General features: G+C 47.4%; 1 protein-coding gene across 1 annotated transcript in view; it reads left to right on the top strand.

Annotated features, from left to right (window-relative positions):
• Positions 1-23770, top strand: part of STAT3 (signal transducer and activator of transcription 3) — a 186441-nt gene that overhangs the window by 130863 nt on the left and 31808 nt on the right. The window contains exons 14-21 of the mRNA XM_029572565.1: positions 2529-2622; positions 2735-2782; positions 3493-3576; positions 14459-14557; positions 14799-14934; positions 16966-17018; positions 17746-17840; positions 19706-19845. Coding sequence (XP_029428425.1) covers positions 2529-2622; positions 2735-2782; positions 3493-3576; positions 14459-14557; positions 14799-14934; positions 16966-17018; positions 17746-17840; positions 19706-19845 — 749 coding nt within the window. The remainder of the gene's footprint in view (positions 1-2528; positions 2623-2734; positions 2783-3492; positions 3577-14458; positions 14558-14798; positions 14935-16965; positions 17019-17745; positions 17841-19705; positions 19846-23770) is intronic.

Raw genomic sequence — 23770 nt, 5'->3', positions numbered from 1 at the left:
TAGACATGGCTCAGACCAAGGCTTTTCTGCTGCGCCAGAGAGCCGTTGCCTTGGCGACCATTGAGGCAAAAGTTCAACAGAGCCAGCAGGTATCAGCCTGGCACATGTTGAAGTTTTTGGGTCACATGGCTGCAACCTTCAATGTCACTCCCTTGGCACGCTTACACATGTGCAGAACCTAATGGACCCTGAGGTCACAGTGGCGCCAAGCCACTCAGAGCCTCCAGGATTGCATCCAAGTCATTCTCTCTCTCAAGAACTCCTTGTCCTGGTGGCAGGAACTTTCCAATCTGGAATGAGGGATTTCCTTTTGAAGTCTCCCTAATTAAATTGTGTTAACCACAGATGCATCCACCCTGGGGTCGAGAGCTTATGTGGATGGGCTCTGCACCCAGGGACTGTGGTCCGCTCAGGAATGTTCTTTTCAAATAAACATCTTGGAGCTCCAAGCTATCAGGTACATGCTATGGACGTTCAGAGATCGGCTGTCCAACAAAGTTATGCTGATCCAAACCAACAGCCAAGTAGCCGTGTAGAATGTCAACAAGCAGGGAGGCACGGGATCATACCTCCTGTGTCCAGAAGCAGTCCAGATCTGGTCATGGGCCCTGTCCCACGAGATGACTCTCGGGGCCATGTACCTGGTCAGGACGGAGAAGGTGGTAGTGGACAGGCTGAGTTGAGCCTTCAGATCCAGCGAGTGGTCCCTGGACCAGGGGGTAGAGAATTGGAATTTACGCCTCTGGGAGCCCAGGTGTAGATCTGTTCGTATCCCCCTACAACAGGAAGGTATCTTGGTTCTGCTCCCTGTCCAGGACAGACAGCAAACAAGCCTTGGACACCCTCGGTCTGGTTTCCACTTCTGTGGGAGTTGTCCATTCAGAAACCGATCAGTCTGGGGACTTCCCCAGATCTCATCACATAAGATCAAGACAGGCTGCAGCATCCCAATCTCCAGGCCCTGTCGCTCACAACTTGGATGTTGAGAGGTTAATCCTGAAGCCACGTGATCTTTCTGAGAATGTGTGTCAGGTACTGGTAGCTTCTAAAATGCCTTCCACTAGAAAGTCCTGTGGAGGACGTTTTCTGTGTGGTGTGAGCAGAAGGCCCTAGATCCATTCTCCTGCCCCACACAAAAACGGCTTGATTACCTTCTGCACCTTTTGGAGACTGGCTTAAAAACAACTCTGTCAGAGTTCATCTTAGAGTAATTGGTGTATACCATCATGGTGTAGATGGTACACCCATCTCTGTACAGCCTATAGTTGTACGTTTGCAGGGCCTGCTTTAATTGAAGCCTTCCATTGTCATTGTGGTGTTAGCTCAGCTGATGAAAGCTCCTTTTGAGCTGCTACTCACCTGTGACCTGAAGTACCTGACCTGGAAGGTCATATTTTTGGTGGCAGTCACCTCCGTGCACAGGGTTAGCAAGTTCCAGGCCTTAGTGACATCCATCTTTATAATAAATTTTATCATGACAAGGTGGTCTTGCGTATACACCCTAAATTCCTGACAGATTTCTATCTTAACCAGACAATCATCCTACCAATTTTCTTTCCAAGACCCCATTTACAGCAAAAGGAATGAGCAGGGCATAGCTTGGACTGCAAGTGAACCTTAGCCTTCTATCTGGAGCGGACAGAAGTTAATAGACAGTCCACCCAACTTTTTGTTTCTTTTGATAAAAATAGGTTGGATGTTGCCATTGCCCAATAGACACTGTCCAATTGGCTAGCAAATTGCATCTCCTTATGTTATGCCCAGACAGGACTGCATCTTGGGGGTCATCTCAAGGCTCATACTATCAGAGCCATGGCAGCATCTGTGGCCCACTTGCAAGCAGTTCCCGTGGAGGAGATCTGCAAGGTTGCGATGTGGAGTTCTCTCCACACATTCACATCACATTACTGTCTGGATAGGAATCGCCAATGTGAAAATAGGTTCGGCCAGTCTGTAACCTGTTTGAGGTGTGGAACCCAACCTAGGGCCTATTGTTTGGGTTCAAGCTGAGTCCCCTTCTGTTACCAACAGCACCGGTGGTGTTATGTTTGTTGGAACCTGCTTAGGTGTCTATTGGTCGCCTTTCTATGTTGGGGAGCCTCCTGCAGCTAGGTATTCATCTAATGTGTGAGGGCTACCATCCTGCTTGTCCTCTGAGAAAGTGGAGATGCTTACCTGTAACAGGTGTTCGAGGATAGCAGGATGTTAGTCCTCACAAAACTCAGGCAGGTCTGCCTGGAGTTGGGTTTCTCCTGTTTGTTTTTATTTTATTGTATTGTACTTCTGTTACGAGACTGAAGAGACCCTGTGTGCATGTGTGGTATAGGGCATGCTGGGCATCTTCGGTGTACCTAGTCTGTTTCCCACCTCTGGCTCCATCAGATAATGTCACCCATAAGTGAGGACTAACATCCTGCTGTCCTCAGAGAACACCTGTTAAAGGTAAGCAACTCTTTCTTCTAATTTGGTGCTAGAGTGATGACAACCTTTGCTTTCCTGCCCCCCTCCATTATTGTCCCCAAATAAAGGTCTCGAAAGTTCAACATCTTGGGAACCAACACGAAGGTTATGAACATGGAAGAATCAAACAATGGCAGTCTGTCTGCTGAATTTAAACACTTGGTAGGTACAAGGCTGGCTGGTGACATCCCTCTTTTTCCCTACCTTTGCACTGGTGTTTCCCTTTGTCCAGGCAAGGTGCTCTGGGATCATTCTCTCACTCTTCTAATTGTAGACGCTGAGGGAGCAGAGGTGCGGCAATGGAGGGAGAGCCAACTGTGATGTGAGTGTAAAAGCACATTATTTCAGTTTGTTGCCCCGAGTAAGAGCTAGAATTCTGTTAAACCAGTTGCAATGTACCGACTTTGCTGCTGCTGCAAAAACGGAAAAAACCCAAAAGGCAGATACGTGAAGTTAGATTTGCTTAATATAATGTTTTTCTTTAATTGGATCAGTGACTTCTTTACTAGCCCCTTCCTAACTTGACGTTTCCTCACATATCTGATGTCTGTGAGCCTTGCGGCAAGCTGTCTGTCATGAGGGACTTAATGAACCGAACTGGTGTGATGCAAATATTCTGGGTTTTGGGGCTTTTCCATAGTCCTTTGGTAAATGTTGGCTGGCTTTCTCCACACTAGTGTCGTGTCTTTCATCATCTTGGCCGAGTGTTCCCATTCACTTGACTCACTCCAGTAAAGTTGTGCACAACAGAATTAAATTGTGTACAGGAAACTTGGTTCTAGCAACTTCACTTCTGCTGTGATGCGCATCTAAATCCTCTTCAAAAGTCAAGTCTGCAGCAGTGTCAATCATGGGCCCCTCCAACCTACTCCATGAGCCTGTTGAGCAGCACTGTCAGAACGTTTCTGATCCATAGACTTTAACAATGTACAGTATGTTAACTTTCTGCAGACTCCCCATTACACAGTTAAATAATCTTTTCTTATCTTTTCTAGTGAAAGTGTTTTCAGATTGGTTGCTTTTCCATTTCAGGCTTCTCTGATAGTCACTGAGGAGCTGCATCTAATCACTTTTGAAACGGAAGTTTACCACCAGGGTCTGAAAATTGATTTGGAGGTTAGTGATGTAAAAATCTATTGTAGTCTTGCTAGCACCTCCCAATTTAAAGATGTAATAGATGTTTAGGGGGGAGCACAGGCAAAGAATTATCAGATAATATGAGTGTTGGATTGGAGGTCAGCCATCTTGTTAATTATGTTTCTTGGTGACATTTTGCTTTGCCCAGTTCTACAACTGCATTAAGGCGCAAGAGAAGCATGACATGTCAGAATGAGACTTCTGTCTTGTTACCATTTTATAGTAAAAAAAAATGTCCTAGTGTGCAGCCAGATGGACTCAGGACCAATGGGTTGTGTTCCCCATCCAGGAGATGGAGATGGAGTCATGTTTCAAAGCTAACTTCACCCTAGATATACCCCTGCAGTAACCTCAGCCCTTCAGTATTTCTCTGTCTCCAGCAGATGTCGACATGGAAGAAGAAATTCTACTTTTAAATTGGAGAACAGATTGAGTCCTGCTTTCCTGTGGTGAAACTTCAAGGTCCCTCTCCCCAATTCCTGAGGTGATTTCAGAGATCCCTCAGAGATGTGCCTTGGTCTGGTAGCAGGTTCCCAACATGGACTTTACTGCTCAAGCAGCTGAAAGGCAGTGGGTGCAGGAAGCTGAGCGTGGTGGTGTCAGCCAAAGCTCTCTTCCCCCCACAGCTGGAGACTGTCTTGGTACTCAGCCAGTAAGCGCTGAGTCCAGGTAAGTTTAAAAAAAAAAAAAAAAAGGAACATAAGATTTATATTATTTATTTATTTATACAACTTTATATACCGACTTTCAAATATATATCAAGCCGGTTAACAATCATTGAATTTGCAGTACCAAATTCAAAAAAAAAACATTCTTCATAAAAACTAATCTAAGTTTACATACTTTTTTTAAAAAATACATAAGTAAAAACATTCAGAGAAGAGGGGTTTCAGTAAGACTTCCTCCAGTCTCCTTGCTCGGCGCACCGTACCAATGTCATTCCCGATCCCATTGGGGCATAGGGAAGTGGAGTTACGAGCGGGTTGATCAGCCCCTCAGTGGGCTAGGCCCCGCTTTAAACTTGGGTGGCACACCGCGTGGTAGACCGGCGGCACCATCTTGCACGTGTCTTTGTGCGTCTCGTATTGCCTGCCATAGACATCAGTACACGCAGTGCATCAGCTCTGTTCACGTGCCACATGCGTAACATCGTGCGCATACTTATGCCCACAATAAAGTAAGCGCAGGATACAGGAAAAGCCGGGCGCATGGGCTGGGTATGCGCCCCGCCTAGGTGCTCAAAATTTGTGTGCATAAATTTTTAAGCACGAGCCAATCGAATGCAGAGTTACCACCGCCAGTGGTGCTGGCAGCCAAGAAATATAAAGCGCCTTGGTCTCTGTGCTGCTTGTCATATTAGGGCTTCACAGCTTGAACTGGATTCCAGCTTGTCAGCACTGTGAGAGAGCCCATGGGGATTTGGCCTCCCCAGACTTTGCTGAGCCCGGCTCCTCCCATTCAGATGATTGGCAGCCTTAACTGGAAGTACTCCGGATCTGAGTAACCCCTTGGCTGGGTCTTTCATGGGAGAGGGAAACTCAGCTGGACCCAGCAGCCTTTTCTTGGGTGGAATCTTTCCAGGGACTACAAGCCTTTTGTACACACACAGTCGACTTCTTCACTTGCCCCTGTTCGGAAGAAACCCCAGCTGGCCCCCTCTCCCTCTCCCTGCTTGGCAAACATCGAGGCATGCTCTGCCTGTCCAAGGGTATCCTTAATGGGTTCCTGATGGCCCAGACGAAGAGCAAGATCCCTTAGAAGAAGGGGAAATTCCCCCGGGATTAGAACCATATCGAACCATGTTATGGTTCTTTCATAGAGATGAATTGCCAGCCTTGATTTCATAGACACTAAAAACACTGGGAGATCCTGGAGCAGGATCTGATGGAACCAAAGAAGAATCCCATTCTGATTTCCTTGCAAAAGCCTCTTGCTACTTCCCAGTACTGGAAGCCATCCAGGAGTTGATTGACCTGGAATGGGATGCCCCAGAAGCAAATTTTAAAGGGGGCTAGGCATTAGAAGCTCTATACCTGCTGGATCCAGCAGTGAGGGAATGTTTGCATTTCCCTAAAGTGGATGCACTGATCTACACTGACTCTAAGTGAAAACTATCCCAGTGGAGGGAGTAGCAGCCTTAAAAGATGCACATGATAGATGGTTGGAGTCTGTCCTTAAGCCTTTGACACAGTAGCAATGACCTTACAGATTGCTTCTTGTTGTGGCTCTGGTAAGCACATTCATGCCTCCTTCTCTCTCAGGAGGTGGATGACTCGAGGGTGAACCACAGAGTGGCTATGGAACCTGTCGCTGCTTGAACTCTGATTTAGTCCATATTTCAACCAGGGGAATAGCCTCGGTGGTAGTGGACAGAAGATAACTATGGCTGCGGAATTGGTCAGCCAACGCATCCTCTAAGGCCAACCTTGTGAGGATACCCTTAAGAGATCACTCCTATTTGGAAACAAATTGGAAAAACTGGCCAGTAAATGGGGAGAATCTCCAGTCCCCCAGCTACTGAAAGATAAGAGGAAGCAGTTGCAGTGCCCCTCGCCTATGAGGGGCTGGTCTCAACATTTCCACCCCTACAGAAACTTGACATTTCAGAGGTCAAGGCCCTTTGGAAGAACTCTGTTTCTTAGTCGACAGCCCAAGAGAGGGGCAGGTTTGGGTTCAGGATCGTCCCGAACCTTCCAATGAAATTTTACCAACCCATCTTTGTAACAAGGAGATAGGATGTTAACTGTCTCTCTCTTACCAAAGGGGTGTCGAGATCACTTCGGACAAGTGGTTACTGGAAGTCATACGAGAAGGAATTTCACAGCACTTCTTGGGAAGTATTCATGATGTTTCCTTGCCATTCCCAGCTCAAAAAGTAGACAGTGGAGATTACTCTTTTAAGGCTCCTCAGGATGAGGACTGTATTCCCAGTACCTATGCCCCAGGAAAATATGGGGCGTTATTCCATCTATTTCATCATACCGAAGAAGGAAGGTTCCTTTCGCCCCATCCTGGACCCAAAGAATGTAAACTGTCACCTACAAGTGAGTCATCTCCGCATGGAAACATTACACGCCATGATAATGGCAGTATAACCAAGAGAGTTCCTAACCTCTCCGGACCTATCCGAGGCCTACCACGTATTCCAATCAGTCAAGAACACAAACGCTTCAGCTGGAGGAAGTGACATCTCTCCTCATGCGAGCAGGCTAATTCTCTGTTTCCCACTCACATCGGGCTTTCAGCACTCCATACCAATGCGAAAGGCTCAAAATATCTGGCTGCGGTTCTGGGCTGTCTTGGCACACCTCTCTGTCTGCAAAATGAAAATCTACGGACTTCACAAATATTCCTACTCGAAAATCTGAGACGGATAGGAGGACCCGGGATCCAAGATGACGATGGAGGAGGTAATCGCCGAAACAGAGGAAGTGTCAGTAGGACCTGGCGAATCGAGCGGCGATTTCCCTACCTGAGCAGAGATGTGGGGGATGGTTCGTTGAACTAAGGATCTTAATTATAAATCAGAAATGTATGCCCTCATAGAGGAGATCCAGGAAGAAATGGCCGAGATAGGACGCAGGACGGATGAAGCGGAGAATCGCTTGGATGCGCAAGGAGAGAGTTGGAAGGATCTCCTCAGAGACCACAAGGCCTTACAGGAAACCTGCCAATCTCTAGCAGATAAACTAGAGGACATTGAAAATCGTAGCCGCAAGAGTAATATAAGAATCCGCGGTGTCCCAGACACCGAGAAGTATGCAGACTGCTCAGATGTGGTCAGCAAAATATCTAAATTTCTTTTGGAAAGCGGAGAAACTCCTCTGGGGGCAAACAGATAGATATGACTATTAATATTGACAGGGCCCACAGAACCTTGGGGCCTAAAATGGCAAACAAACCTCGAGACCTCGTGGTGTGTTACCACTCGTATGCCCAGAAGGAACGGATCCTTACAGCTGCCAGAAAACAACGCTCCTGGACATGGGAAGGCTGTGAGATCGCTATCTACGCAGATCTTTCTGCTGCCACCCTAAGGAAGCGACAAGAATTTCGATGTATTACAACGAAACTGACAGCAGCCAATGTTCGATATCGCTGGCTCTTCCCCAGTGGCTTGGTATTCATGCTGCAGGGGGTCACCCACCGAGTCATCAGCGCTGAAGCGGCTGCCGTGCTGAGGGAGGCGGTTATGACTGTAGAGATCACATTGCCAGAAAGGTGTACAGCAAACAACTCCAGTGCCACACTCCTAAATCAACCCAAATGGCAAAGAGCTTCGAAAGGCAGAAGACTGCTACAGAGACACTCAGCTGGGACTAGCAAGGACAGTGATCCTGTGTGAAAATCTATCAACTAGCTGGATATTACCAGCATAAAAATCAGTAAGACAGTGCAAGTCTTAATATGTGCCGGTTCAGGCTAAGTTTGTTGGTTATGTTCTGTTATACCAAGGGGCTATTCCACTATGAGCTCCAAGTTAATATTATCAGTGTTAAAAGGCATATTATAAAGCTAGGTTAATTTCCCCTGGTAATGGGAGAAAAGGGGGAGTGTGACATGACTTCCTCCATTAACCTCTGGGATAAAGGAAAGATATTCCGGGATAAAGGGCAAGAGGGGTGGGGTATGGGATTAGTCACGATTAGAATATTCCTGTGCAGATTTACTATGTAATGGGGTGGTTTTTCGCATTAATGATTTTCCACATCAACTTGGGCATCCACAAATTTTTGGGTGGCTCCGACAAGCAAGTAGAACCCAATCTAGTAATCATAGTGGGGATGAATACCCGTATGGTAGGCGACAAATGGTTCTATAGAGGGAGGAGGGTAATATTTTGACAGTGTGACAGGGGGAGTACTCTAGTATAGACAGATGAACTCAGCATCCCGCCCCTAGCTGCCCAAGATTGGTGTCAAGGATTCACCTGTGTAGTGGATATTGATTCCAAGAGATTACCGGTAAGCAGTCATCCAGTCCCTAGATCAGGGCATCTATAATCTTACTGGGGTTCAGTGTTTGGTTGAGTACAGTTATGGTTATCAGTGTTTAATCGTTTTTTTAATCACATTTTTTTCTATAGTATGTCCACAGTGGCTTTTGAAGAGAATACTGAAGGGCTGAGGTCACTGCAGGGGTGTATCTAGGGTGATGTCAGCTTTGAAGCCTGACTCTGTCTCCATCTACTGGCAGGGGAGCACAACCCATTGGTCCTGAGTCAATCTGTCTACACTAAGGAAAATGAAATTATGAGGTAAGTAATTTTTCCATTGATAGGCATTCTAATTGTTTATTACTCTTCTTACTAATGACTTCCTGTTAATGTTACAGTGCCTTATTGCTGACCCCACCTTATAGAACTAGACTTGTATACTTTTTTTTATTTTTTTGCCTGTAGAATTCGCTTTCAGTGTTAGAGCACACCGATGTGAGACATACTCTGCTCCAGCATTTTATTACTCGCTGTATGACCTCTGTGTAGTTGTTGAACTTCCTAGGCCTAAATGTGGCTTGTAAGCACTTGGATGAAGAATGTTTTAGCCAAGTGACTTGTCTAAACTGTGGTGATTCCCTTCTGTTTCGTTCTTCATTTCTGAATAGAAATGGATCACGCTTTTGAAAGGTTAACCAATGACCTGTTAATTTGTTTGGCAAAGGTGAAAGAGAAATCTAAAATTCCCTGTACGCACCCGGATCAGTCCAGACTGTGGGTTGAGCCTCCTGCCCAGCAGATGGAGACAGTCTAAAACTGAAAAGGGTATCCTATATCAGGACAGAGCCTACCCTGTAGCCCTTCAGTATTTGTCTGTCTCCAGCAGATGGTACAGCTCACCCTGCGGTTCCCTGATCTGGGCTAGCTAGCCTTTTTTCTTTTCCCGATTGGGTTTCTTCCCCTTGACAGGATCAAGCAAGTACTTTTAAATTGTCTGTTTTCTTTATACAAAAAATTAAACTTAAGGGGTATTGACTCTGATGATTTTTTTTCTCTCAGGCGACAGCTCTGTCTCCTCGCTCTTGCGGGGCTTAGGGGGGCTTGGCCCCTTGTGTTCCATAGCCTAAGCCCCTTTTTCCTGGTGGTCCAGTCACCCCCCCCTTGCCTGGCTGCCTTTGGACCGGGACGCTGCTTCCCCGACAGTGCCCTCGGGGATGTACATTCCCCTGTCTTTAGCTTGCTGAAAAAAAAAAAGAAAGAAAAACAGAGGGAGAAAAGCCCCAAGCCGATCTGTTTTACTTTGGGGCATTTTTTTCATTTCTCAGCCGGCAGCCAAGGTCTGATTGACAGAGGAGCGTGCCGGGTTCATTCCTCTGCCTCCGCTCCTCCCGACAGCGAGTTTTACCTCTCTCAGCTGATTTCTCTTCAGATCGCAGCTTCTCTGCATCGCCTATGCCGCAATCCAATTGCTGTCTCACTTGTGGGGAGACCTCGACGCGTTTTTCGTGCGAGGGACTCTGCTCCTTCTGTTTGCCGGATGAGGAAAGTCCCTCCCCAGCAGTTCCCGCAAAGCAAGCCCGGGGTCGCTCTGTTCAACGCATGGCCAGGCCGTTCCCGGGTCGGCAAACCGCGGGAGCGGTGGCCATCTTGGGGATTTCAGCAGCTCCCGTTTCAGAGCTGCTGGGCGCAGAAGAGTCGAATTTTTGGGGGGTCCCCCCCCCCCCGGCAAGTCTAGGCCTAGTTTTTCCTCGGAATTTGTGCTCCTCATGCACAAATCCTATCTGGCCAGCTTGCAGGAGGAAAGTACCCCTCACCCGGTCCCCTGCCAGCTAAACTCCTACGGTGCAAGGGTCTGTCCAGGTGGACCCGGGGGCCCCTCCCTTCCCGGACCCTCCGGCGCCTTTGGGGACCCCTGATCCATATCCGAATTTGGATTTGGTGGAGACGCTTCCTCCTCTGGAAGGGGATGATCCCAGTGTTCTCCGCCTGTTTCAGAAAGAGGATTTGGATCCCATCATCCCTTTTGTCCTTCAGGAGTTAGGGATTGAGGGTCCCCCCGGCTGATACTCTTACCGCTGCGCTACCCAAGCACATGGACCCGGTCCTGGCGGGACTCGGGGCTCCAGCGGCCGCTTTTCCTTTTCATCCTATGCACAAATTGCTACTCCGGGAATGGGAAGCTCCCGAAGCGGGGCTTCGCGTCGGGAGGGCCATGGACAAACTTTACCCTCTCCCGAAGGACTGTCTGGAAATGCTGAAAATTCTCACAGTGGATTTGTCAGTTTCCATGGTGACTAAGCACACCACTATTCTGGTAGTGTGTGCTACCGCTTTAAAGGATGTACAGGATCGCAAACTCAAATTCCACCTCAAGCGTATCTTCGAGGTGCAGGCCTTAGGAGTTCAGGCGACTATTTGCAGCAGTCTCATGCAGCGGGCAGGCCTTAGGTGGGTCCAACAGTTACTCAGCACCCAAGACCTCCCGGCTGCTGAGGCGGAGCAGGCTGAAAGGTTGGAAGGCGTTATTGCCTACGGAGCGGACACTCTATACGATCTTCTCCGCGTCCAGGCGAAAGCGATGGCCTCGACAGTCTCTGCCAGATGGCTCCACTGGTTACGCAATTGGTCGGCAGATCCGGCATCCAAGGTGCGTTTAGGCACTCTGCCTTTTAAAGGTAAGTTGCTTTTTGGCGAGGACCTTGAGCAGCTCATTGATTCCTTGGGTGAGAACAAGGTGCATAAGCTGCCGGAGGACCGACCGAAACAATCCTGAGCCTTTGTGCCTTCTCGTTTTCGGGGCCCATGTCGGTACATGGCTGGAAGACGTGGTGGTACTTCTTGGGGTTATCCTTCCAGGTCTCAGTCTTGGTCTCAGCCTTTTCAAGGTCGCCGCCCCTTCCGCAAGGGCGCCTCCCAGCGTTCCACCCCAAAGTCCGCTTCCCAATGAGATTCGGTCGACCCATTCCTCCATTCCCAATCTAGGGGGTCGCCTCTCCCGATTCTTCGAGGAATAGGTCAAGATCACATCGGACCAGTGGGTTCTCGAGATTATCTGAGACGGTTATGCTTTAGAGTTTTCTCTTGATCTGCCGGACCTTTATGTAGTCTCTCCTTGCGGACGTCTCAAGCGGGATGCAGTAGCCCAAACCCTTACCAGGCTCCAGCTGCTGGGAGCCATTGTGCCGGTCCCAGAGGAGGAGCTCGGTGCCGGCCAGTATTCCATCTACTTCATAGTGCCCAAATAGGAGGATTCATTTTACCCGATCTTGGATCTCAAGAGGGTCAACCGGGCCCTCAAGATGCCTCATTTCCGGATGGAGACCCTGAGGGCGGTCATAGCGGCGGTGCATCCCGGCGAATACTTAGCCTCTCTCAACCTGACGGAGGCGTACTTACACATCCCAATTTGCCCCGACCACCAGAAGTTCCTTCGCTGCTACATCTTGGGCCAGCATTTTCACTTCCGGGCGCTTCCTTTCGGTTTCGCAACCACGCCGCGCACCTTCACCAAGGTCATGGTGGTGGTGGCGGCGGCTCTCCGCTATAAGGAGTCTTGGTCCATCCTTATCTGGATGATTGGCTCGTGAGGGCAACATCAGAGGCTCTTTGCCGGCAGGCGGTTGACCGGGTTCTAGCTCTTCTTACCTCTCTCGGATGGATAGTCAACTTCCCCAAAAGCCATCTCCAGCCTTCCCAGATGTTGGACTTTCTGGGGGCCCGGATCAATACTCGGGTCGGCAAAGTGTTTCTGCCCCGTTCCCAGGCGCTCAAGCTAGTCGGCCAGGTATGCAAACTCATGTTGCTTCCACTCCCAACAGCGTGGGACTACCTCCAGGTACTGGAAACTATGGCCTCCACCATTGACCTCATCCCCTGGGCCTTTGCGCATATGCAACTGTTCGGAGGGAATGGATGCTCTAGCTCTTCCCTGGCCCGCTGACGTGGCCTCTAGTGGACAAAGTGCTCCAAAGAATAGAACTTCACGAGGGGCCGGTCATCCTGGTAGCTCCGGATTGGCCCCACAGGCCGTGGTTCGCAGATCTGGTCAACCTGGCGTCGGACGGTCATCTTCCTTGTCTGCTTCGACAGGGTCCTGTATTTTTCGACCAGGCAGATCGCTTTTGTCTAGCGGCCTGGCTTTTGAATGGAGACGTCTGAGACATAAAGGCTATAAGGAGGAGGTGATTACCACTCTCATGCGGCCGCGCAAGTCATCTACTTCCTTGGCTTATGTTCGCGTTTGGAAAGTCTTTGAGAATGCCTGTTCTGAATCGGGTGTCGCGGCACGTTCAGCACCGGTCTCTGTAGTTCTTTCCTTTCTTCAGAAAGGTCTCTCCAAGGGTCTTTTCTTCAATTCGTTGCGCGTCCAGGTGTCCGCTCTCGGTTCTCTTCTCGGTCGAGTTGACGGGCACACCCTGGCATCTCACCCGGATGTTCCTCTGTTCTTGAAAGGTGCCAAACCTTTGAGGCCTCCCGTCCCAAATGTCCGTCCTGGAATCTCAATTTAGTCCTCCGGGCTCTGTGGCGCTCCATTCGAACCTCTCCAACTGACTACCCTAAAGGATCTTACGCTTAAGCGGTTTTCTTAGTTTTTCTATCTGTTTCGCTTGTCTGGTTTCAGAGACTTAAGCGCTGTGCTGTCGGGAGCCCTTTTTGCGTTTTTCAGATTCGGGAGTCTCTCTCAAGACTGTTCCTTCCTTCCTTTTTACCAAAGGTCATTTCTTCCTACCATGTTAATCAGTCAGTGGAGCTTCCTGCATTTTCTGTGGAGGTCGTCGCGGGTCCCAATGGGGGCGACCTTCGTCGGCTTGATGTGAAACATATGTTACTTTGTTATCTGCAAGTCACCAATGAGTTTCAAGTCTCCGATCATCTTTTTGTCCTCTGGAGTGGTCCAAATAGGGGCAAACAGGCTTCTAAGACTACTGTTGCTCGTTGGTTGAAGGAAGCGATTGCCTCTGCTTATATTTGCCAAGGCCGGACAGTTCCTGAGGGCTTGAAGGCTCACTCTTTGCATTATCAGGCTACTTCGTGGGCGGAAAGTCAGTCAGTCTCTCCGCAAGAGATCTGCAGGGCTGCTACATGGACATCCCTGCATACTTTTGCTAGTCATTACTGTCTGGATGTGCACGCACTGGTCTTTGGTTCTTTCGGGCGGCAGGTACTTCGAGCGGGACTCTCAGTCCCACCCAGTTTAGGGAAGCTTTGGTACATCCCACGGTCTGGACTGATCCGTGTACATACAGGGAAAGGAAAATTAGTTCTTACCTGTTAATTTTCGTTCCTGTAGTACCACGGATCAGTCCAGACACTGTTCCCAATTCCGTTTCTGCCATCCGCTTGAAGTTTTTTCCTACAGGTCTCTGGGTGAATATACTTATCTTGGGCTTACGGACACCGGAAGCATCTGTATTGATGGCCAAGGATAGGCAAGAGTGCTATTTTCCAGAGTCCATTCCTTGTTGATAATTGTTTCGTTTGTTACTCATTTGAGTCTTGTTTACTTGCTTGATCTTTTTTTTGGGGTTCTTTTAGTTCTTCTCTGCTTTGACAATGGTTATACTGAAGGGCTGCAGGGTAGGCTCTGTCCTGATATAGGATACCCTTTTCAGTTTTAGTCTGTCTCCATCTGCTGGGCAGGAGGCTCAACCCACGGTCTGGACTGATCTGTGGAACTACAGGAACAAAAATTAACAGGTAAGAACTAATTTTCCTTTAAATGTAAATTGAGTTCACTTTTGAAGGTTGTCTTTCTTGGTTTGTTTTTGTTTACTTTTTAAGTAAAATGAAACATTAGCCTTTTATACAAAGTTGTATCAGATCTAGAGGTACCTAATGTGCAGAAACCATAAGTTCCCAGAAGGTTTGTTACAGAAGAGTTTTGAATGAACCTGCTGCAAATAATTTAATGCTTCCTTTTTCCAGACTCACTCCCTGCCAGTGGTGGTGATTTCGAATATCTGTCAAATGCCAAATGCCTGGGCCTCCATCCTGTGGTATAACATGCTGACGAACAATCCTAAGGTGCATATCCACCTTCTAAAGTGCCCCAGTTCGGGTGTACTGAAAGATTTTTATTGTAGGACAGTTCATTGACCTATTGATATAGCTTTAATTGGATGTAATACCAAAATCTTATTAAGTGGTCCCTTCCAAATATTTAAAGCAGCATTAGTTAATCGTGTTTTATTACTTGACCTGTTTCATTACATTTTAGTTATTTTGAATGTTTTTTCTAAGGCCATGTCCTCCTTTTTCCCAACAGAACGTGAACTTTTTCACAAAGCCACCAATTGGTACGTGGGATCAAGTGGCGGAAGTTCTGAGCTGGCAGTTTTCATCCACCACGAAACGAGGACTCAGCATTGAGCAGCTAACGACTCTGGCAGAAAAGCTTCTGGGTAAGCATTTTCACACGGTGGGTGCCTTCCATGCCATCGTAAACCTACCATCTGATAAAGGGGAGTTGTGTACCAACAGGAGGCTTTGCCCGGACAGCCAAATTGTCACAGTACAAAAGGGCTGCCACGCTTCCCAAAGCCCTCATTCCCTGATCTTTCAGACCAATATCATCCTCCAGTCTCCCCCCCACAGCATGACCTGCTTCTGATGCTCTCATGGTATGAACCGTGCAGAGCTGGCAGGTGCCACGGGATTAGAGGGCACCACACTGGTCATATAGTGGAACAGGACATGGCTATAAAGCAGCATTGTAACCCTGTTTCTTGCAGGGGGAGGGGGGTGGAATCGAAAGAGTGGGCTGGGTGCCCTATCACTTCCGACCCTCGTAATCGATCACGGACTCTTAACGCCTTGTCAGCAGGCCGGAGTACAAATCCTATATTTTCTTTTTCTAGTATTGCTATTGTAATGTTGCAAATATTACTTAGCCAGTCCTATGAAAAAGTAATCATAGGGCTGGCTAAGTGGCAGTGCCTTGCAGAGAGACATGGGTTCAGTTGTTGGGTTAGGTTTCCGATACCTGGGTTGGCCAAGGCTGAGAGTGAGTCATGTAGTTCCACAATGGTGGCACCTAGTAGCCAGATTTAAGGCTCATGATCAAATAGCTGAAAACAGCTTTAAAAATTAACCAATTTGTGGGACTGGGCAGAGGAGACTTACTGTTTATGCTCTAGTGTCTGCAGGCTGGTTGGTATGATGGATTCCAGAGGGTGTCTTGCTTCACAGCCTATCGTTTATGTAGAATCTTAGTTTGTCTCTGCTGGCAAAACTTGAGAGGAATAGGATGGTTAAGCAGGTGGGGGGGGGGGGGGGGGGGGGCAAAGACCATAGGTTAATCGTACTTTTCTATATATTTATAAATGATCTGGAAAGAAATACGACAAGTGAGATAATCAAATTTGTTCAGAGTAGTTAAATCACAAGCAGATTGTGATAAATTGCAGGAGGACCTTGTGAGACTGGAAAATTGGGCATCCAAATGGCTGATGAAATTTAAAGTGGATAAGTGCAAGGTGATGCATACAGGGAAATATAACCCATGCTATAGTTACACAATGGTAGGTTCCATATTAGGTGCTACCACCCAAGAAAGAGATCTAGGCGTCATAGTGGATAACACATTGAAATCGTCTGTTCAGTGTGCTGCAGCAGTCAAAAAAAGCAAACAGAATGTTGGGAATAATTAGGAAGGGAATGGTGAATAAACAGAAAAGGTAATAATGCCTCTATCGCACCTTGAATACTGTGTACAATTCTGATTGCCGCATCTCAAAAAAGATATAGTTGCGATGGAGAAGGTACAGAGAAGGGCGACCAAAATGATAAAGGGAATGGAACAGCTCCCCTATGAGGAAAGACTAATCAAGCTAGGACTTTTCAGCTTGGAGAAGAGACGGAGGGGGGATATGATAGAGGTCTTTAAAATCAGTTATTTACACTTTTGGATAATAGTAAGACTAGGGGCACTCCTTGAAGTTAGCATGTGGCACATTTAAAACTAATCGGAGAAAGTTCTTCACTCAACGCACAATTAAACTCTGGAATTTGTTGCCAGAGGATGTGGTTAGTGTAGCTGGGTTTAAAAAAGGATTGGATAAGTTCTTGGAGGAGAAGTCCATTACCTGCTATTAATTAAGTTGACTTAGTAATAGCAGTGGCTATTTTCTAGCACCGGTAACATGGAATAGACTTAGTTTTTGGGTACTTGCCAGGTTCTTATGGCCTGGATTGGCCACTGTTGGAAACAGGATCCTGGGCTTGATGGACCCTTGGTCTGACCCAGTATGGCATGTTCTTAAGATGAGATCTACAGTGTCTCATTTTGAAACACTCCCCTTTGTTAAGGCAGGAGGAGCCAGGGACAAGACTGGTTAGGAATAGAGGTGGCTGCAGAGACCAGGTAGGTGACTGACATTGTTAACGCCATTGAAATGATATACTTCTTTTTTTTTTTTTTTTTTTTTCTCTAGGACCAGGTGTCAACTATTCTGGATGCCAGATCACATGGGCCAAATTCTGCAAAGTAAGTAACTGTTATAAGCCATGAAAGCCATTGATCACTACAGGGTGATCAAAAAGTCCCTGCGCACGTATATGACACTAACAAAACTTGCTATTAATATGAATAGTAAAGAATGTTAAATGAGCAGAAAGGGGGGAGTAAGCTGAAAGTTCCTGTGTCAAAGCCATTTCCACCAAGAATGGGTTTGCTTTCTATGGTGTACTTGGGATTTTCACAGGGATTTGATCAGTAGCATCTGCTTAATATTACCAAACAACTGTTTGATTTTTCAGTAGCAAAATCCTCAGCTGCCCTAGTGTAAGAAGGGAGCCCCACATTCTCTTGGCTGAGCAGCAGACAGTGTTCACAGAAACACATGATTTTTGTTTAATAAAATAACCCATAATTAACATTTTTAATGGTTTATTCTTTCCAAAATCGATTGCTTATAGTGGCAATAATAATCTCTAGGTTGGACTCCAGCGCTGTAAGATACATTGCTCATTATTGAGAGTTTCTTAGGTCAAAGGTTGCTTGTGCTCCCTTCATTGCTTATAAGACAAGTTCTGTCTACAGGAGGTTTCTACTGATAGACTGCAAAGAACAAAACACAATGTAAATCTCTTCTACAGCTACAATACATGAACATTTTGGCAGTTGCATGGTGGTTTTCTAAAGTGTGTGTGTGTGTGAAACCTTCTGTAGTAGTATATACATGATGCTTATTTAACTGCATCTGTTTTACCAGGAGAATATGGCAGGCAAAGGGTTTTCCTTCTGGGTCTGGTTAGATAACGTGATTGACCTTGTGAAGAAATACATTCTTGCACTGTGGAATGAAGGGTAAGCTTTAATCTGCCAAATAAAATGTTTTGTTGAGAAATGCAGTATTTTGAGACCAATGACCATTTCTAAAGTCATCTGAAGATAAGCAATTCACCATAGTGTTTGACATGGTGACATGTCGGAGAGATCCCTCTGGGACTGAATGGTAGTTCTGTGCTCTTTGCATCACATGGTGTGCCTCAGGCCATTGTTTTCCACAGTGAGCATGGGATGCATTTCACCCTCAGCTTTCTGACCCTGTGTCATGATACCTTAACATGGTTTTAACACAGCTGATGAAAGCCCCATTGAGCCTTTGAACTCTTGTGGGCTAAAAAACCTGCCCTGGAACGTTGCTTTTTTGGTGGAAGGTCAGTTATTCACCTTATAGCAAGTTCATCATAACTGTGGTGCTGTGTATGCATTCTAAGTTTCTGCCTAAGGGCATGATGGACTTCCAACTTAATCTTTCATCCTTCCAACCTTTTTCCAAGGCTTTACGCCAGCAAAGGTTTCTACCTGGAGCAGACTAAATTAGATTTAGAAAGTCCGCTCAGCTTTTTCTTTGTTCCTTTTTGGCACCATAAGCCTGGAATTGCTGTGTTGGAGAACACTGTCTAATTTGGCTAGCAGATTGTAGTTCACTTATTATGCTGGAGCAGGTTTGACCTTAGGCTCTCTCAAGGTCCAAAATGTCAGAACTAGGGCCATGTCAGTGGCCCATTTAAGATCAACCTTTATAGAACAAAAGCTGTGACGTAGAGTTGAGTGCATGCATTCATATCTCATTATTTACATACGGACTCTTGATGCAACAGCAGGTTTGAGAAGTCTATTCTTCAGCATCTTTTGGAGAGTTACAGCCCAGCTTCAACCCCCCAAGGCCTATTGAGATTTAGGGTTGTTTTCCAGTTTAAAAAAAAAAAAAAAAAAAAAATTCTAACCCAGCAAAAATCAGTTTGTTCTGACCTGTTGGTGAATTTGTCATTTTGCTTTTTTGCTTTTTTTTTTTTATGTTAAGACAACCTCTGATTCAGGAGTCTCATGTGTGTGACTGAAATAAATAAGACAAGCAGATTCACTTTAGAGAAAGCAAATTTATTTACCTGTTAGAGGTGTTCTCTGAAAACAGCAGTTCACCAGTCACACAATCCATCCCTTCCTCATCTTTTGCAATTCAGTTTATTAGCTTAATTACAGGACTGAGGTATTCTGCGTGACTGTGAAAGCACATAAACTACTGCATATGCCCAGAGAAGTCTCTAAGAATTTCCTAGAAAGTTCTGGAAAATGTCTGTGTTGGAGCGGTTAGGATGATGTCACCCAGTTAAATGATTGGCAAACTGCTGTTTTTGGAAAACAGTTATTACAAGTAGGAAACTTTACTTACCTCCTCCCAATCTTCTCTTAACAACTGTAAAATTAATGCCAACAGATGTGGGGATGCAACAAATAGATTGCACCTGTCCTGGTGACCCCTCTGCCAATTGGGTTTTCAGGAGATCCATAGAGAAATTTTTACCTCAACTGGGTTTCCAATGTATGCAAAAATCTCTTGCATGTTTATCATGGATCTCCTGGAAATTCAACTTGCTGTAGGGTCAATTGGGCAGGTTTGGTAACAACTGAATCAGAGACCTCCTGCAAATGGTGTAGCCTTGTTCTCTGTCCATTATCTGGCAAAAGTTTCCAAGCTGTATACAACATAAATATCCACAGCATACGTGAGCTGTGCAGGCACGAAGTGTGAGGATCTAGTCATTGCTGAACCCAGGGATTCCCCCTGCTTCCAGCATCTGATGCACGGTCAACTGGCCAGCCATGCGTTTCTGTAAAAACTTACCTTGCACCCAGATGCTTCTTTTTTTGGCTGCTTTCACTAGGTATATCCTGGGATTTATCAGCAAAGAGCGGGAGAGGGCAATCCTCAGCACAAAGCCACCTGGAACGTTTCTGCTGCGGTTCAGTGAGAGCAGCAAAGAGGGAGGAATCACATTCACGTGGGTGGAAAAAGACATCAGTGGTATGCATTTCATCAGTAGCTGCTCCCGTGTGTGTGTGCCATCTTTTATTTGTATAGGAGGATCTGCTTCCCCATAGGACATGGGGATTTCAAATAAGAGTTGGGGGGGGGACCATGTAATCTGTTTTGAGCTCGTTTATTTATTTAAAATCTTTCTATATCGCATACCATACTGAAAATGAACACCCAAAGCGGTATTTAAATAAATAAACCCAGCAATTATAGAAACAAACAATAGAATATGTAGAGCCCTTCATCAATTATTTTATTTTTCCTGGGAATTTATGAGTTTGTTACAAGAACAAAAACAGGAGAGATCAGTGGGGAAAAATGACACATTTTTCTGGATAAACATTTTTTGTTCATGTTTCAATAAACGCCAATAAATTGCTTGGAGAAATAAAATAAAGTCCCTGTAAATGTTAGTTTCGGCCAGTGGTTCTCAGCTTGGTTCTCAAGTGCCGCACCCTCTCACAGCCAGTCTGGTTTTCAGCCAGTGGTTAGAGCACAGGGCTGTGTACATTTCCCCCATTCACTATTCACTCTCGGGCCGATTCAGTAAAGTCTGCGGGAGAATATTTAAATGAGGCCCGGCGGTAGAAACAGGCGAAAGGAGGCGCTAGGGACACTAGCGTGTCCCTAGCGCCTCCTTTCCGCCTGGAGCGGCGGCTGTCAGCGGGTTTGACAGCCGACGCTCAATTTTGCCGGCGTCTGTCCTCGAGCCCGCTGACAGCCACGGACTCGGAAACTGGACGCCGGCAAAATTGAGCATTCGGTTTTTGACCAGACAGCCGTGGGCCGACTTCAAATTTTTTTTTATTTTTTATTTTTTTTTTTTACTTTTTTACCCTTCGAGACCTCCGACTTAATATCTCCATGATATTAAGTCGGAGGGTGCACAGTAAAGCAGTTTTTACTGCTTTTCTGTGCACTTTCCCGGTGCCCAAAGAAATTAGCGCCTACCTTTTGGATAGGCGCTAATTTCTGAAAGCAAAATGTGCGGCTTGGCTGTACATTTTGCTTTCTGAATCGCGCGGGAATACATAATAGGGCCATCAACATGCATTTGCATGTTGAGGGTGCTATTAGGTTCGGCGGGTTGGATGCGCGTTTTCGGCCCCTTACTGAATAAGGGGTAAGGGAAAACGCGCGTCCTATGGCGGGTTAACAGTGCGCTCCGTCGGAGCGCACTGTACTGTATGGCCCGTCTGTGACCTTGAAGGTGATTTTCTCCAAGGACAAGCAGGATCGTAGTCCACATATGGGTGACGACAGATGGAGCCCGATACAAAAAACTTATCAGTTACATGCCCTATACCTATTTCTCCATGAAGCTGTGAGCCTTGCAGTTTTAGCTCTAAAAACTTGGCTTTTTGCCTTCTGGAAAACTGTTTTTGTACAGGTTTTCACTATCCTATTCTTCAGTCCGTCGCCAGGTCCCTCTCTGTGCCTCCCCGTAGTGTTCCCAGTCAGGGTTTTCGACGTTTCTGGTAAGTTTCTTTTCGCAGTCTGTGCCTGCATCATTTCGTCCTTCTACCCTTTGTTTCGCCCCATCATGGCCACTTCCAGCTTTTGCCGATGCCCCCAGTACCCAAGGACCATGCCGATCACTGATCCTCATGAAATTTGCATCCTTTGCCTGGGGACATCCCATGACATCTAGGGTTGTCGCTTCTATGCCCAGGTGATCCCGAAGGGATGTTTGCTTCGACTCAAGATGGATCAGCTCTTTGGGTCAAGGAAGTCCGAGCCATTGGTATCAAAGGACCTTGAAACTGCACCGATGGACACATCACCGCCTACTTTGGCGAGCCGTCTGTTCCGTCGAGGTCACTGGTGGATAAGGATGCTGGAAACCAACTGCTACCTATCTCCTCCGGACTGAGGGTTCCAGGTTCATCGTCCTGACCTTGGCACCAGGGAAGGATCAGGCTGAGTATAGAGGGAAGCGTAAGAAGCATTGGCGTCTATGCATAGTACCGGGCACGGGGATGTACCAGCTTTTGACACGATGCCCCCGAAGTGACCCCATGATGAGCAGTGCCCACCTTCCATCGATGCCCAGGGTCCTGAACTGTTTCCACCGGTCCTGGTACCAGTCACCAATCCCCTTCACAGTTCCGAGGAAGGTCTGCCACCCTTCCTTCCTCCCAGTCAGTTTTGGCACCGGCAACATTCAAGGAGCTTCGATCCTGTGCCACAAACAGCACCGGAACCAGTATCGCCCATCTTCATACCGCTTTTGAAGAAGCTCAATGTGCTTATCGATGCATTAGAGTCCCGGCTTGCATTTTGGTTCCTGGGACAACACCGGTGCCCAGCAGGGTACCAAGGCCTCCCCCTACCAATACAGTGGTTGTCACCAGTTCCGAGGAGGAGGAAACTCCCCCAGGGTAGGTGGAGACGCCAAGGTTTATAGTCTCCCTGTCCATCAGTGCCACCACCTCTGGATGTAGGCTGAGCACCTAGGGCCCCATCCCCTGTGGTATATAGTGAGGATGAAGGGACCCTTCATCCTCACTATATACCACAGGGGATGGGGCCCTGAGGGCTTCCATCGGACCCCTCTCCTCTGGATGAGCGAAGGAAGTCTCCGCCTGAAGTCTTAACCTTTGCAGGTTTTGTGAGGATGATGGCGGAGGCCATCCTATTCCAACTTTTGATGGAGGAGGATGCTAGGCACAAAATGCTTGAGATCTGGGAATGCATCGACCTTTAATCTAGACCCAGGATCCTTCTCCTGGGTAGAATTCTTTAAGGGTCTACACACTCTTTTGTCCACATGCAACCGCCACCGAAGGCACAGTCACATCCGCCACCAGAGGACCCTTGCCTCCCAGGGCCCTCCAGACCTTCCAGTGACGTGCTCCCCCCTCCCCACCAAAGGCCTCTCTATAGGGGACACGGACACCTCTGACGAGGATCAAGACCCTCTGGAGGAAGGGAAATACCTCCAGGAACGGAACCTTACCGAACCATGAGGTGTTTCTTTTCCAAAGACAAGATACCAGATCTCGTGGCTCTCATCTTGAAGGAGCTCGCCATTCCAGGCACAAGTGCCACAGAGGAACCAAAGACGAACCCTCTCCTAGAAGGGCTCAGTCAGGCCTCCAGCCATTTACCCTTGCTGCAAGCCGTACAACAGCTGATCAACTTGGAATTGGATGCCCCGGAGGCCAGTTTCAAAGGGGGGCAGGCCCTGGAAGCCCTATAATCCACTGGAACCCTCAGCCAAAGATCTACTAGTGTTCCCCAAAGTGGACGCAATTGTCTGTGCGGTCACAAAGCACACTACCATCCCAGTTGAGGGAGGAGCGGCACTCAAGGATGCCCAGGACAGACATCTGGAATCCATCCTTAGACTTTCGACGTATCAGCTATGTCACTACAGAATGCTGCCTGCTATGCCGTGATAACACGCGCCGCCTGCTTATCCATGACCAGGAATGCCGCCATGCCTGGCGAAGGACTAGAACCAGCGGAATCCTTCACGGATGCGACCTCTAATCTGGTACGCACCTCAGCCAGGGGCGTCTCATCCGTAGTGGCAGCCAGATGGCAACTCTGGCTCCGAAGTTGGTCAGCCGATGCGACTTTCATGAGAATGCCCTTTAAAGGAGCCCTCCTGTTCGCTTCCGAACTGGAGAAGTTAGCCGACAATGGGGCACATCCCCAGTACCTCGGCTATCGGAGGACAAGCGCAAAAGAAGCCAACGCCCCTCTCCCCAATTTACCTAGGGGCAGAGGATCGCAGCACTTTAGACCTTACAAGAGTACATACCAAGCCCCTTGACCCACAGGCAGGGGGCCAGTCCTCTCGGAACAAACACAACAAGAGGGAAACCGGCTCTGGGACAGGCCCCAGCCGACCCATCCACAGAAAGAAGCCATAGGGAGCAGGCTTGCCCTATTCTACCAAAAATGG

This window comes from Rhinatrema bivittatum, chromosome 12, assembly GCF_901001135.1.
Source record: "Rhinatrema bivittatum chromosome 12, aRhiBiv1.1, whole genome shotgun sequence".
NCBI lineage: Eukaryota > Metazoa > Chordata > Amphibia > Gymnophiona > Rhinatrematidae > Rhinatrema > Rhinatrema bivittatum.
This window is presented reverse-complemented; position numbering and strand designations above follow the sequence as displayed.